General features: G+C 41.0%; 1 protein-coding gene across 1 annotated transcript in view; it reads right to left on the reverse strand.

Moving 5' to 3' along the window:
- Positions 1-2,493, reverse strand: part of LOC128359372 (LHFPL tetraspan subfamily member 3 protein-like) — a 29,038-nt gene extending 26,545 nt beyond the window's left edge. Inside the window, exon 1 of the mRNA XM_053319865.1 lies at positions 2,067-2,493. Coding sequence (XP_053175840.1) covers positions 2,067-2,493 — 427 coding nt within the window. The remainder of the gene's footprint in view (positions 1-2,066) is intronic.
- Between the last annotated feature and the right edge of the window lie 14,384 nt (positions 2,494-16,877).

Genomic DNA, 16,877 nt, shown 5'->3' on the forward strand with positions numbered 1-16,877 from the left:
ATCAGGTTTGTCAGATGAAACAGCTTTCCTCTCCATCCCCACCACTTGATCCCCTCCCATGCAAAACGGGAGTTACCCTTGCCAAGTTCCTTCTCTATTTTGTCTTTATATATTTCAGCTTAGCTTTACTTATTTCCTTTTCCACATTTTTTTTCTGCCTCTGCTCTTTGGGTGACATACCTCTTACAAAAAGGAGATCTTTTTTGATTCGAAACAGATCTGACAGATTTATTATCCAAAGCCCGTTGTTAGGTAACACTACACAATTTAAGAGGGAAAGCATTTTCTTCACAGAAGGTCATATAAGCAGTAACAGTCTCAGTCAATTTATCTAGGTGACTGCAGAGTAGGGGGAAAAAAACATTTTCATTGCCAAGCATTTGGATGCAGGGAACAAGAAACAAAGAGCTTCTCACTCCCTTTCTCTTTCTCTTGAACGCACATTCTGGTCTGCCATATATTACAATAATATAAATGATTTGTTCCTCCCAATCAAAACATCAGCTGACAGTAAGGGGCCCACTACAGATGCCAGTGGGCCACCTGTCCTCCACAGGGCTGGTAAATGAAGGCAGCGTGAGTTTAACCTTCAGCTAAGAGTAATGAAGTTTGACAGTGCTAAGCAGCCACACTTGCTCATTAGGCATCCCTTTGCCAGCTTGTCGTGGTCAGGGTCTCTCCTCTTGGCTTTCTCTTTCATCTCTTAGATGCAGAAGCACAAAGCCCAGCGGTCTCCTCATTAGAAAGGCTTATTGCGTTAATTCAGCCCAACATAACACACTGTGCTGGACTTGTTCCAAATAATCCCCCTCACTTGTGTTTGTTGCAAACAGGAAGCTGCCTGCTTCGACCACTGTTACAGCTGCGCAGACCAATGTTTGGCAATGTTTAGACCCCTTTCGGATGATGGAGGCCTCCACTCACACTGGGTGACAGTAGCCCACAGTTACAGTGACAAAATGCTGCCAGCATCTGAACCATTGACCTCTACGACATTTTAACACCCTCAACAACCCCAACTCTGGCACACACGCACGCAATCGCACACACACACATACCTGTTGGCTGATCACACAGTTACTAATTTGCGTGAACAAGAATCAATCAATACAATGCTATAATACCGGGGTATACATGTTATTAAGTGAATATTTTATGTGGTCACTCAGCATGATAAAAATCAAATTAAACTTCTAAATTCAACATCTGTTACCATTTTTAAATCAATTTTAAAGTATTAAACAAAAATCCCGCTTTGTGTTATCTAAATGTCACTGTACCTTCATTTTGACCATTAATAAAAACAGTCATGCGCTTTTCAGAGGTGTGAGCTGCATACATGTGCATGTGATGTGTATGTAATTTATTCGGAAAAGATCTATCATCGTAGAAAAGGAAGCATAGCTGGGTCAGCTTTAATTAGCATAACTCAAGAGTCCAAATTTATACAAAAAACATCTAAAACACATCTAAAATACAGAATTGGAGATTTTGCTATTAAATTGATTGACAGGTATTTTGATACACATGAACACAAGACAAAATCTCATCAAGGTGTCTTCAGTCGCCAAAGGTGTGTTCACATCAGTCATTTTTTTGTGAATATTACAGGATCATAGCTCATTTTTGAAAAATGATAAGCTGTCAAACTGCACCTGTAACTTGCAGTCAGAAAGTAACTGATTGGGCCTGAAGTCATGCATGCCATTGCAACACTTCAGCTCCATGGACAGCACTGTCGGTTTAGCAGTGTTGGCTGACAGCTCCTGGGGAGATTCTGGATGCTGTCTGCTTATCTGCCTCTTGGCAGCTCACACTGACAACTAATTCATTTAATCAAAAGATCAATCAAATTCAAATCCATCTCAGTGTTTTGGAGTTCAAAGGTGTACAAACTTATCATGTCAAGGGCACCAAACAGCCCCATATCATTTCTGATTTAGAAAATAATAGTGTGCACTCTCTTCTACTCATTTTGTGAACGAAGTAGCAATAAACTATCCTTAATGTTGCATTCTTCCAAGGCCCCCCTCCAGCCCCTGCACCCCACTTTGACAAGCACTCACCTGACAACGCTTGCATCCAGCCACAGATCTTGTACACGGTGGAGGTGCTGAGGAGAAAGAAGAGACTGAAGCAGCCGATGCAGGTGACAACCAGCATCATGGACATCCCAACGAAGAAGGAGGCGGCCTTGAATGCAGTGGAGGGGATAGCGGCGAACTCGGTAAAGCTACCCTGGCAGGCCAGCTCTCTGGCGATCCCGTCTCCGACGCAAAAGTGGAAAAGGCCGAAGTAGCCGGCCTGCGGCGTATCCACGCCATCGCCAATCCAATAGGGCTGTGAGAAGATGGTCACGTTAACAATGCCGAACAGGATAGTGAAGATGGCCCATAAAAGTCCGATAACACGGGAGTTGCGGACGTAATTGGTCTGGTACAATTTCGCAGCTTCTGCAGATGGTAGCATTGATGCGGCAGTTCCAGGTATCATTGTATGCAATACCGAAGACTAAATGAATGTTGCGATCTATCCGAGCACAAAGCGAGGACTAAACATCTAGCACATAAACGGTAGCCTATATTTCCTCACAAAATCTTCCATCAACAAAAAACGTGAAACAGGCGGAACGGAGAGTCTATGCCTGTGCAGCTGCAACACAGCAACATCTGTCAGGCGCGATCAACTCATGACGTCGCATCCTAAAGCCAGGCGGTGAACCAAGTGAGGAGCTAAAGCAAAGAGTGTCTGAACCCTGGATGTGAACGACAACTCTGGGAACACTCAACGATTAACAGCAGGAGAAACAGGCTGCCTCCCCACTTGCTCCGTCTATCCGTCAGCTGTGCACATCGCTGCCTCACTGTGTCGTTCACCGATGCCCTTGGAGATCCGCGGGAAAAAAAAAAAACCCAACAACCTCGGACTGAAAATATGTATTATTCACACTGTACCCAGCTACACAGCATGTGACGCGCAGTGATCCGTAGCAGCCAAAATACAGAGAGCCTATAACAAACAGGCTGTGTTGTGTATTTGAAGGGGTTGCATCCAATAGCGTGTTACAGGCCTGTACTTACGAATTAATGCAGCCTACCATAAGAGCCATTCAGAAAATATGACAGCACCCCTCAGGATCGTTTAAACGGGGATTTATTCTCCGGTTTATGACAGCATCGCCGGTCAGCCGGTGATGCTGGGAGTCAGGGAGAGGGAGGGGCGCAGACGGGAGACGCAGAGGCAGCCTGTGATGTGCGTGTATCCGTGCAAACAGTGACACACACACTTCTGGCTAACGCTGCGTCAACATCCACTGGACCGACCATCCAGTGCGATTTTACATAATCTAAATAAAAGGGTTATTATTATTTTTTAAATGGCCTATCCGCATAAATCTGGTGCGAGTCCTGCATGTCACTGTTACCTTCCCTGTTAAAGACACAGCCAGCCCTGCTCGGCTTCATGAAGTGAGCTGCTTTGCTGCCAGGTTATGTAACACTTCATGAAACTGCACGACGCCCCGAAGAAGCGTATAAATACACAGCAAGCACTATAAGCACTGAACATTGTCTAAGGCATGAAATGTCATATGGTTTCAGGGAGTCATTACTCTCTTTTTTTTCTCAAGGGAAATAAATCATCTTATGATGCAAATGATGCAGTTTCTGCTACATTTTGCAATTGTGTATTTTTGACATGCACTTACAAGAACCCAGCCCACACACCAAAATGGAGAAAAGGCACTTGTCAGAAAAGAACATAACTTCTTCTGTAAAGCATTGCAAACGGAAAATTGCTTTCCCATGCTCAACAAAAACAATCTTATACAAAAATACCTGAAGTCAAATAAAGGAAATCAGCAGAGATTAGGGCATTGTATTAAACAATATTGCCCTTTAAATCATCATCATAATAGGCAATGAACATAATCTTGACTGTATCTTTGGGATCAACTGAATCACACTACAAACAAAGCTTATTCTAAAACTACCCATTTCTATAGCTTATGTTACCTGAGCATAACTGTAAACGTAGAGACTGCTCCTCTTGTAACAACCCAAAACCTTGAAGATTTTTTGTTTATGACTTATTGTGACTTTAGAGGAATTGCATTTTTTCACACTACATTACCAGAGAGTAATGATGACAATTTCCTGCCTTTTAAATCATCATGCAGGCCCTTTCCTGTGTCAGCTGCTTTGTCTGAATGTTTTATCAGTGATGGTTACTCTGCATAATGTCGATTTGTCATGGATTAGTGTTTTGAGGATTTATTTTAAGAGTTCAGTGATGACTTTTGAAGAAACAGATTGATTAGAGTCTGTAAAGAAGATGCAGTAGTCTGGTAGTATCTGTGAAATCAGTTTCCTATATTTGTTTTAAAAATTATTAAAAAAGAAAAAAAAAGAAAAGCAAAACTATGTACAACAATCTGGTGTGGTGCATATTATTCAACAACTCTGAAGACATATTTTGGGGGGAAAACAATCTGAACAGTTGATACATATTGTCACATTACATATAAACACAAATTTATGAAGATCAACCTTCATGCAACAGATGTATGACTGTAATCCAGACCTCTGAGTGGATGCCACAGTCATTTAATATCAATTCATCATACTGATTGAGGAATATTTTGGTTAATATCAGATGAAAAAGTAATCTATGAAAGTAGTTCATAGTTTAAAAAAAATCAGTTTTAATAAGAAGTTGGTATAAAACTGCATTAATATATGAGATAACAGACAGGAAGAAGAGGCTTTGACCTGTCAGTTTGAAAATGAGTTTTCTTTCTTTTTTAAGACATAATGACAGATTACACCATCAGTGTTTTAATTACACCTGTGCAATCTGCAATCTGATATGACAACTATGTAATCTTGTGTTGCAGCTGGACACACAGTGATGCAACCTGGGTTCACTGGGTGTTTTGGTATCTTTCAACAACCAGACACTTTCACTCAGGCGACTGAGCTGGGGTTGATCAAGCCCAGGCTTTTTTCCAGGTAGCACTACCCCATCCACAGCCCTCCTTTCCTGATTAACAGCCCTGATGCAACTTCTTCTGCCTCTGTGGCCAAGTTGATGGCCCATCGCCGTAGGCCCTGCTTGCCACCTGTTGCTTTGGCAATCGTCCACTAGATCAATATACTTTGCCCTCTTCCTCTCGTTAGCCTCCTCAATGTAGTCCTCCTTGGGAACAGTGAGCTCCGCACAATGTCTGGCTTTAGTATTGTTGTGGCAAAAGTTTCTGGGAACTTCATTTGCTAATTAAACTTGGTGCAAGTTATGTTCAGTTTTGTTGACCCAATTAGTGACTGCATTATATTTAGAAGTGTTTCTAATAGTGTAGCCTACTGTATGTAAATAGGGTTGGACAATACATTGGATGAATGTTTAAACAATTCTTCTTTCTCTTTCTTTGCACAGGAATGGCTCTGATTATGTCTAGATTTATCCAGTGGGGGTTAGGACTGGATAGGGCTGGGTATCGTTTAAAAATTACTATAACGGTATCAATCCAAGTCCCCTTACAGTGATACTGATACCAACTGAGTACTTCATTTGATACCCATCATGTGACTAGAGGCATTACAATGCATAAAAGGCCACCACTCCTCCACATCTAAATGATTTGATTTTCACATAAACTTTTTAAACAAATTTTGAACGTCTTCAAATTATTAATATGTATTAATCAAAGAAACTTGTGTTGATTGGCTGTGAGCAAGTTCATACAAATAGTCATATTTTCTAGCTTTGGGTACAAAAAGGATCGATTGAAGGTATTGTTTCACGGGAGATGAGACTACTTCGTATCGATTCATTTCAGTCGAAACCATAAAAGGTGTTGAGTACCGATACCCAGCCCTAGGACTGGAGGGTCCAAATAATGTGTTATGGGCTCTTACCCACTGTGGTGTGAAGGGCACCCTCTACTGTACATGACAGAGCTTCAAGTTCAGACCTTAACAAAGTCCTCAAGAAGGCTACAGGCAATACAGCACAACCTCTATTCAAGGATCTATACTGTATGTCACAATTATTAAACAATTCACAATAAATAATCAGTTTTTATTGCCAATTAGTGAACGGGTTGTAATAGAACTTTAAAAAAGTAACAATGCAACAGCCTGCAGCCCAGGGCCAGAGGGGGTTACAGCCCCTATTCTATTTTTTAAAAGAAAATTCTGGTTGAAGTCGCATTTTCAACCAGCTGCAGACTGAAACTGAATGAGTTTATAATAATTGTGATTAAGAGTGTGTTTCAGTTGACATTTCAGTGGAGTCAGTGTTACTGAGTGAAAGTAATGAACAATTAATGTAATATTTTTTGTTTTATTTTTGATTTGATGTCTTATTGTTATTTATTCATGTCTAAGTGCATTCTTTTTGGAACATGGTTAATACGGACCAAATAAATCACTGCTACTACTACTACTGTTTGCAGTAATCATACAATGCAATACAATTAAATTCTGCACCTTAACCATCCAAACATAATTGACCCTTACTTTGGGTGCTCTGGCCTTGGCACCGGATGTTGTCAACTCCTAGATTGCCCCTGCTGTGGTCCATGCATCCAATACTGTGGACAGAGATCTGTGCAGGATATTTCGTGAGCGCAAACCCTCTCTCCTGACAGCATCCACCACAACAAATACCTGTTACTCAAAGAGGGAAACACCTGCAAATATTAGCTCTCCAGCTAATGAGACAACTAGCTAACTCTGTCAACCATCTATCATTTCACAACAAAACACCTGCAAGGACAAGTCGCGCACTCCCGGGCACACACACACACAGCTAAAGCAACATTTCCCAACAAAGTAGCAAAAAACAAGCCCCAGAGTGATGGCATAACACAGTTTACCTCTTTTGTTTTTTCTTTTGGTAGTCCAAAGTTGGTAATGAGCACATGTTTCACTACAGCACAGTAGCTGCTCTGCTGGGGCAGTAGTGAGCTGACTGGCTGGAGAGGGAGACAGGGTTACAGGTGAAGCGCAGGTGTGGAAACATCCGGGTTATTTCACCTGCTCTGTTTTGGATTTAAATAACTTAAAATTGGGAGAAAGAAACCAAAATGTGTATTTTTCAGTACAAAACAGTCGCTGCTTGCGCTGAGATATTAGCATTGAGCTATTAATTTAGCACTGCTAAATAGTAAAACCGCAGCTCCAACTTGGTTGAAGAGTCAAATCAGAGGTAAGTGTTAAAAGTATGTTTTAAAGTTTTAGCTATTGGTTAGTACCCTGGCTTAAATGTCTTCACCAACAGGTCTCAAATGTCATGTCATATAACTGTTTCATTATTGTTAAAAAGGTTTTTATTTAAGTTAAAAAGAGAAAAAAAGGCTATATACATAAATGATTGCATTGTGGGTTAGCAAATATTCACCACAGACATTTAAACTTGTTACAGGTGGTAATTTATAACATTAGTATTATTATTGTACAATATGTAATTTTGTCCAAATAACACTGTACACCTCCAAGTACAATGTAGGTAGTTTGCTATTAACACCACAAACTAGTGCCTCAAACATGACCAGAGTTGAAAACTAACTTCACTGACAGCTAAGACCTCTCAAAGGTAGCCTATTACCAAGCATTGTCTTATGTCTATGGATTTTGATTTGAAGTGTTCATGACTGTTATTTTTCTCTAAGTTGAGCCCCATAAAAACAGAAAGACAGTAGATATTTTTATTTAACCTCGTAAAGCTTTTTTGTTTTTAGCTTGGAAGTGACTTAGTTTTAGAAAGGGGGGGGGGGGGTTGTAGGACTAGAAAAGTTATACTTCATCCTACATCCTTTCGAACATTGGATTGTTAAAAGCCAATTCAGCAACAGTCTAGTATCCAGTGAGGCATTACAAGGAGCGTACCTGAAGCTGGATACTTCGACCTGCAGGCATTTGATGCTTTGCTCTTTACCTGTTTCCTCAAGCTCATCTTTCCTTCTCCCAGCAGAGTTAATTATAGTGTATGTTTTCTAATAAAAATAATAACGATAATTTGCTTAATATGGAAATCTATTATTATTTCTGTGGCAACACCAAGTGGACAAGCTCCTTTGTTTCTGCTTGAAGATGCTGTTTTAATACTGATGTGACATTAAATAAGAAGCAGAAGTAATCAAATGTTTCCATCCTATCCACAGCCTTAAAAACAACCTACTGTACATCACATTTACTAAGGGTACAGTTATGATTTTGGGGTACTTTTCATTTTTATCTTAATACTTAAAAGACCGGTTTTAAGCAATACTTTTTTTTACACAGAATTTTCTTGTAAACACAATTTGAAAGTCTTTCATATCTTGCACAGTAAAACCTCTTTGGCTTACAGAAGTTGTAATACTTCATCTGACCAGCAAGGATCAGTATAGGCTAACATTAGACTGTGCTACAGGCAGGCAAGTGAAGAGGGTCTAAAGATGACTCACACTTGCATCAGAGCTTTCAAATCATATTCATTGCTGCTGTAAATGTTCAGTTGTGTCATATTATGTGATAGTTTTTAAGTCTAGCTTGCTGTTGTACAAAAAATGCTTTGGAAGATGATTTATGATGTCACTAATCTCTGGTAATCTATCGCCTGATGCCTCTGAGTGTTGTGGCCTAGATACAAAGGCCGTGCCTCTCATGCTCTGTACCCTCTGGACCAAACCCCTCACTAAGCCTGCTGCTGTGTGGAAAGATATCAGAACATAAGGAAAAACAGAATAAAGAAACTATTTGGGAGCCAGCTTTCAGTCCTCTTCTGCATGATGAGGACCAGCAGCGCTGTGCAGTTAATAATAGCATAACCAAATTAAGTTATTACTATGAAGTCACTATTTGTTTGTCGTGCCACAGGATGTCCACTGAGTCAGTCTCACCTGCTGTTTGGCTGATGAGAAAAGTATTTGTTCAGTTGAATTAGATTATTTCAGGACGGGGATAAGAAAAGACACAAATGGCAGTGGACTGCGACAAGCCAGAGAGACAAGAAAGGATGCAGAGTGAGTTATGACAATGAGTTGGTCAGTGTTTGCCAGAAAAAAAAAAGGGAGGGGGGGCGGATTTTAGAGGCTATGCTGGGACAGACGAGGAAACAGTGCCTGTGAGAGTTGAAGGGAAAGAATGGTTGGTAGAGGATGAGAGAGATTTGCCTCCATGAATTTTGGGATGAAAGATAGGCCTGTGAGTGGGTGAATGCCAAAGAGAGAAAGCCTGGGTGTGCTGAGATAAGCGCGGGTTGTTGGGAGGTTGTTGTTTTTTTCATGGCACACTGTGTGTATGTGTCCGGGTGTGTGTATGTGTGCTTCTGTTAATGGTTGTCTTTGTATGTGCACATAATGATTGTGACCAGTTGTTGAGTAGTGGATTGGGACTGCACACAGTCCTTTTTGAAATGTTGACCCTTGATGGCGCCACTCTCGATAAGTGTCTCCCTCCCCTCTCTCCCTTAGTCTGCTGCTCTGTCTGTTTCCCAGATGCATCTCTTCAATCAGAATTGAGCAACTTTTAAAGTTTTCCTACTGTTGTTTACTTTTTACTTTCTTTAAAAAAAGAATTTTGCCTCTTATCATCTTTGTGCTGGGAATAGTGCCCATTTATGATATCTTGCTACCGTGTTGCAATCACCACTGAAATGCCCACTCCGCCGCAGAAACACAGTGCTAAGACTAACTTTGTGCTCTGTGTTGGTTGATAGCAGAACTGTGTGGGTTTGACCATCTGTTGATTTGTATTTGATTCATTTGGACGAGATAAAATCATCTTCGCTGTGCTGTACAGGCATTTACAACTGAACCAAATTTGTTGAACTACTGACCTCAGTGATTAAAACTGCAACAATTAGTTTAATAATCAATTGCCAACAATTTTTCTAATCAATTAAGTATTTGGAGTATTTTTTTAAATATAAGAATGCCAAAATCTTCTGGTCGCTGCTTCTTAAATATGAATATTTTCTAGTTTCTTTAGTCTTTTATGATAGTAAACTGAATATTTTTGGGTTGTGGACTTTTATCAGGACAAAACAAGACATTTGAGGCCACACATCTTGGGCCTTTTCTGTCCCTTGATTAATCTATTATCCACCTATTTATTTCAACTCTATTTCAGCTACCAGAAGTGTTGCTGACTGTCTAATTGGTTACATGTAGAGCTAAATCAATCAGCTGACTTTCTGGTCCAAACCATTTAACTGGTCATACTGTATTTTTATCAGTAATTCAAACACAAACTGTTATCTCTGCGTTTCTTGTTGTGAAGATAAATGTGAAAATGTATCTACATAAAGAATTTGATCAAATCAACACACCACTTCAAATCAAATTTACAATCAAATGTCATTATTATTATTATTATTATTATTATTATTATTTGTAACTCAGAGATCTGAAGACAATAACTGGTGAAATCTGGCAAATATACAAAGTGGTGATGGGTTTTTTCTCATTTATTTGAGCCTTTTAGTAATTAAAACATCTCTATGACTAAAACCATTCATTGAAATTCTTTGGCAAATCGTTGCCCTCTGTGCTTTGTTTTTCTTTTTTTTTATCCCCTCAACATCAAAATTGTCTTGTGGTGTTGTTGAAGTTAAGTCACCAACAGCCTGCTGAGTGCCGACTCATGGCCTCAGCGCCTGAAAGGGCTGGTTGGACTGCGAGGAAGTTTCCGGACTTTTTATACCCCAGTTGAAACTCAGACTCGTCTATTGTAGAGGTGACCCCCACTGTGTCGCACAAACACTCCCTCGCAGACTGTTTACCATCACAATGCTGACACTGGCACTTTCCCTCGCTGTCAGGAGGGCTCATATTTATGTATTTTCATTGTAATTACATGGCAGTGTTTTTATATTTCCAAAATGCCCTTGTTTTCCCCCACTGGCGCTTTTCATCCACAACCGCAGATCAAACTGAGCTACTGCCAACACTTTGCTTCCCTAGAGCCTCTGAGAATAAAACCCACCAGTAAACAAAAGATAAAACACCCAAATGAAAGCTGGAGAGGGAGCAAAATCAACACAATGAGAGGGGTTGTTGAATAGTGGCAAGAGTACTGTGTTGTCTGATGCTGGCTGGTGTTGGAATTTGTTGATTGTAGAGGGGGAATGTGTATGGAGATATGTCTCTTAGTGTTTGTGAGTGTTTAGGCCAACTTTAGGAGAATTATCTGCAATGTTTTGAAAGCCTGAACTGACAAATAGTATAGTTAGCATCTCTTTGACAGTGAAAAAAAGTTTCTAGTAAACACTTGGCATTTGTTGTCGAAGTTAGAAATCCAACTCAGAACATATAGAACAAGTATTTTGTAAATTAACTCTCATTTTGGTGCACTCATTAGTGAGATTAACGATATTAGCAAGATGTAGAGTAAATGTTGATGTTGGTTTGTTCATATCATATCATGACATGTACCAGTGTAGAGCGTGTTGACGGCTCTATAATCTTCACCACAGCCTTCTGGGATTTTTTTGGCAGGATGGGAAGTCCGGTCTGTCTCTGCTTTCCCTTTTCTGACGCTCTACTGTCTCCCTCTGATTGACATGTTTACATCACTCTCATTAGACTGATAACACCCTGCGCCATACTAATGAGCCTTGTAACGTTGTGTGTGTGTGTGTGTGTGTGTGTGTGTGTGTGTGTGTGTGTGTGTGTGTGTGTGTGTGTGTGTGTGTGTGTGTGTGTGTCAGTGAGCATTTTGGATGTGGTGAACATGGGAATATTAAATGCTAGTCTGAAGACCCCTGTTATGAAAAAAGGACTAGTGAACAATGGTGTTGAGGTGAAGTTAATCACTTCTTTACTGGTCCTGGCTAATCAGTGTAAAGTCAGGACACATCTTTTATGAAACATATGCAATTCACACTGACCTGTTTTTTTTAAATTGCTTTCCCCTCAGGACTTGACGTCATAATGATGGGGTGAGAGCTTTCAAGTGGCACAGAAATTCAGCATCATGTGACAAATGATGTTCTCTATGGAGATATTTTCTACAGTTTTCTTTAAATCCAAACCTAAAATTTTTTTTAGTAAGCCTTTTTTAATGTCTGAGAAAGTGAAATGATATTTTAGGGAGTCACCCATTTCCTTCAAAACCATGTGCATTTCTCATGATATACCACTAGATGGCATCCTGAGAGAGGCTTTGGTCACCCCAGCGGCACTATTTTCTTGGCATTGTATAAGAGGGATGTTATTAAATTATGCTTATTTCCTCATAAATACATTTTATATATTGCTAAAGCATCCTTATATGTTTGATGCACTTGAGGCCTTTTTTTGATAGTTTAATGTATAAGTCTAATATTGTTTCGCCTCCTGCGGAGCATTTTTTCTTTTTCTTTAAATGTACAAAAAAACTGAGAGCTGTTAGTCTGCCGCTCATGCAACCATGTTGATGTCTTGAGATGTTTTACATATTTGAGTTGTTCAGATGTCTGGCTCTTAATCCCACTGGCATATTTACCTTCTGAAAGATAAGACAATTGGAGGCAGTACTCAATATTGTTTTCTTCCTTGTAAATTAAATTATGGGAAACAACTTTTAGGGTTTATCAGTTCTCTATTCATCATCTTGCATGCTGTAGTTAAGTATCTCTGTCCTTCACTTGTTAATACTGTCCAACAAGGCTCTCACAATAGCTGTATTCAGTCTACAGGAATGTTAAAAATGGGGGATTTTTTGACTAGTTTAACATTTTTCTGTGACAAACAGGCTCTTGAGCAATGAATGTTCTTTTATAGTGACAAATATATGACCTGTGACAATAAGGTGATGAGAGTCCTGTTTGTGTGTGTGTGTGTGTGTGTGTGTGTGTGTGTGTATGTGTATGTGTGTGTGTTTGTGTGTGAGAGAGAGAGAGTGTGTGTGCGCGTGTGTGCGTGCGTGCATGCGTATTGAATGTTTGGAGTTGTGACTGAGACGGGCCAGGCAGCGTTTGCTGTGCGTGACTGAGTAAGAGCAGAGCACCAGAAGCTGCCAGCTGTGTATACCCATGGACAAAGGCTGCAAGTGGAAGAGAACTGTTTTACCACACTAGGTCAGATCACCTTCTACATACTTCGACACTCCTTCTTCCTCTCCCTGCCTATCAAAACCACTGTTCAGCAACTCTTTTGTCACTCCATCTGTCTCCATCCATTGTGCTCTGTCCATCCATACATCATCCACTCCATCCTCCTTCTCACTCCGTCTCTCTCTCACCCCTCAGCTCAATCGCACCACAGTGGCTCTCTTTTCTTAGCAAACCTTTCTCTCATCCATTATTGAGACTTGTTTTTTTTCCTTGAGTCTCAGAATAAAGAAGGGGAACGGATCTTTTGAATTTTTAATGCCCCACATGAAAAATGTATCATCAGTCATTTCTCAACGATACGAACTGGTAAACTTTTAGCAGGACACAACACGCCAAGTCACGAGATGATGCGAGACAGAAACAGGAAAGGGGGACAAAAGCCTTGTGGGAGGACAAAAATGAGAGTCAAAGGTGACAAAGAGATGTGAACACAACAGTGACCTCAACCATACACACATCCACACCTCAGACAAAACCAGAAAATATGGAAGATAGTAAAATTTTAGGGCAGAATGAGAATCAGGTTGATACAGAGGTTTACTGGAGAGAACACAGTTTTATCTCAAGCATGAGGAGATGTTCACATTCAGAATAGCTGGATTTTTTTAATTCCAAAGGTTTTGGTGGACACTTTTGTATTGTCTGTAAGGAGTTTGTAAAGCAAAAACATTAGAACTCAGTGCTCTATCTCCCCTCCAGTCATCTAAGCCACCACCCATTTCACCTGAGCCATAGAGCGTGCTCCCCAGCTCTTCACAAAGCTTCCATGTCAAGGTCAACACAGTGAAATGGTAACAACCTATGCCAAGAAACATGAAGTCTCGTCCACATATTCCTGTCTATGATGGGATTTATCACGGCTTCAGCAACCGGCAACACATCTACTGAGACAGGAGACAGACAAAAGCAGGTGGAGAGTGGGAGTGCGCATGCCATGAGTAGGAAAGAGAAGTGAAAGTAAAGGGTGTGTATGTTTGTATGTTGCAGGCTTTCATGTGTCTCTCTTTTTTGCACTCTTTGATGTTTCATACAAGCAGCTATAGAAGATGATTTATGGCCTGAAAGGAGGCAGAAAATTATGGAACATATTTCCACAATGACTGCTTGCCATGCATCAGCTCAGCTGCTACTGTGTGTAAGACAAGAGACGAGTTACATGAGGCAAGGAAAGTAGAATTCAGCTAATGCATTTTATGGCTACAGTGCAACAAGCTTTCTGCAGAATATACCATACCACTGTGTATGCGACAGGCTGATCTGCCCTCATCTAGGTATCCACATCGTAAATCTGAATCTGAAAAAGCCTCAGTACCTTCCCCCTTCATCTCCTTCCATACATACATCTCAGAGCACAAGGTGGGGGAAGAGGCTGAAAAGGACCAGTAGCCCGAGGGGGTCGTATATTCATGCCATAAGCCTGGAGCATGTCATCTATATTTATACACTCATTTAGTTGTTTGTGTCTGCAGATTGGCCACAGCTTGTAGTAGCTCATAAATACTTCTTGAGCAAATTGATGTAATGTATGGTGCCCCAATGTCTCTCCTTTAAGACCTTGCACAATCTCAAATGGGAGGTTAATGCCTACATATTTAAATTAATTAATGTATGGATCAATGTATGACTGAATTAATGTGTGTTCAGTCACTACTTCAGTAGTCATGTGTAGCACATTAATACAGTTGAAGTCCCTCTTAGGGAATTGTCTAGATAGCCTAGATGATGAAATTGTGCTACTTTTCATATCTGTATTTTTGTTGATATCAAGGTATATTCATGGCAGTTGATAGGGAGCTGTTGTTAGTTAGCTCTATAACATTGGTTGTTGTTATCTCGCTTGCAGTTTCTAGTACCCTTGGCTAGCTTATCACTGACTGCCATCCGTCAGTGGGAGCGAGGTAGTCTAGAGGACAGGGACAGGGAGGGGCCCACTGCTCCAGTTTCATGAGTCAAATTGACGGCAGGAGGATGTTTCTGCCACAGGCCTTGGCTGGTTATGACAGTCAGAAGGATCCATTAAGGGACCTGCCCTCATCTGTATCACTGCTTCTATGTTAACCCCATTTAGCCAGAGGTAGTGTTCTCACAAACATCCGCAGCAGTGAAGGACATCAGGAATGTGGTTTACACGATGGTTTACAAGGCACCTGAGTGGACCAACAATGATCAATCAAGACAGCAAAGTGGCAAAGCAATCACTGGTGTCTTTGAGCTACACCAGCAGGTTACTTTACCCTCTCAATAATTCACCAGGCTTTTGAAGTGATTTCTTCTCTACATAGCCAAGAAACTGCATAGTAAATTTCTGTGGAAAAAAGTAATTCTTGCTGAATGTAATATTTTACAGTGTGTGTAGAAAGCAGGTGTTTCATATGTGGGTTTCATCTGTACATGCACAATATGCAAAATGTTTAGCCCACGGCAATGGACAGAAATAGAACCAACAGCCTGGCAATGAACTGTCAAGAGACAAGGAGCAAGAGGTTCAAATGAGGAGGAGGAACAGTATAGGCCCAGCTAATGAAAGAGGGACTGAACCACTGAAATTCCTCCATAACAACAGGAGGGAAACCAGAGAGAGTCCATAATCATATCTGACAAAGGTGAATGTCTTCTGTCTTCATTTATACGCTATTCATTTCTTCTCTGATGGCAATGAAGTTCTAATAAGGGATTGATTTTTTTTAGGGAGAGGGCAGTTATAAGGGTGACCCTCTGACCCCATTGCTCATTTTAGGTATGGCAGGAGATGGTCCTCATCCCTGAGAATCGATGTAGCACACCTTATAACCACCCTAGGCTGATTTCAGAGGCCCAAATGTGTCATCAATGTGTCAACAAGCATACGTCTTCGCCAGAGGCGACAGGACGTCCCCCACCCCTTGGATGAGAGGGCGGAGAGTGGCATTTCCCCCAATTCTGTGAAATGGTGCAGAAAACAGGAGAAAGAGGGACACGCCCCACAGTGTCTATCAATCCTGAGTCTGCAGCACTGACCTCCTGTGAAACTTCATCTAGCTGCCCTCATCTATCTGTCAGTGAATAGGAAAGGAGGTAAAAGAGGAGGGGGTGGTATTGGAGCCAGCAGCCAATCTCCCCTCCCTTCTCAGATGCATAATTCAGTGTTTCTCTCACAACAGCCTGCGCTTCGAAGGGCTGAGCTCCCCCAGCCATGCGGCCGGCAGTCTGCTTATATGAAAGAAGCTCAGAACCCGCTCTGTTGTTCCTTCAGGCTTTCTGGCTCTACACACTCTCAGTCATACTTGTATGATTTATTCAGCTTGTTCATCCATGGCGTGAGACTCGGACCCCAATGGACGAGTTGGGAAACATTTTTGTCCTTGTCAGGATCACGCCGCAAAACTTGGCACAGGAAGTGTGTCGGCATCACTGTGGGTTGTCAGAGTGACACTGGAGTAGCTTAACCTCCCACTGGTGGTTAGTTTTACTGTTCCTTCTGAGAGGCCCACCACTGTGCCAGTGTACAGCAACCCTGCCTTGGCCTCAATAAGCAACCAAGGAAAGAAGAGGACAAGAGCACAGGGTGACTCTTCCTGTGCCTCCAAATATAGTCCAATGGCATCAGTCATTTGATTTGATTGAAAATAATGTACCTACACTTGTTTATATTTCATTGTTTCTTCTGTGTGTAACAGCCTGCACCTCATCCAAATATCTAGTCATGATAAGTTGGAATTGATGTCATCATTCATATTCCCACAAAAAAATGTCCCCCCATATGAGGGAGTTTGAGAGTTTAGTGGTTTGTCGTAGGGGGAAAAAGGCAAGCTGTTTAG

This window comes from Scomber japonicus, chromosome 5, assembly GCF_027409825.1.
Source record: "Scomber japonicus isolate fScoJap1 chromosome 5, fScoJap1.pri, whole genome shotgun sequence".
Taxonomy (NCBI): domain Eukaryota; kingdom Metazoa; phylum Chordata; class Actinopteri; order Scombriformes; family Scombridae; genus Scomber; species Scomber japonicus.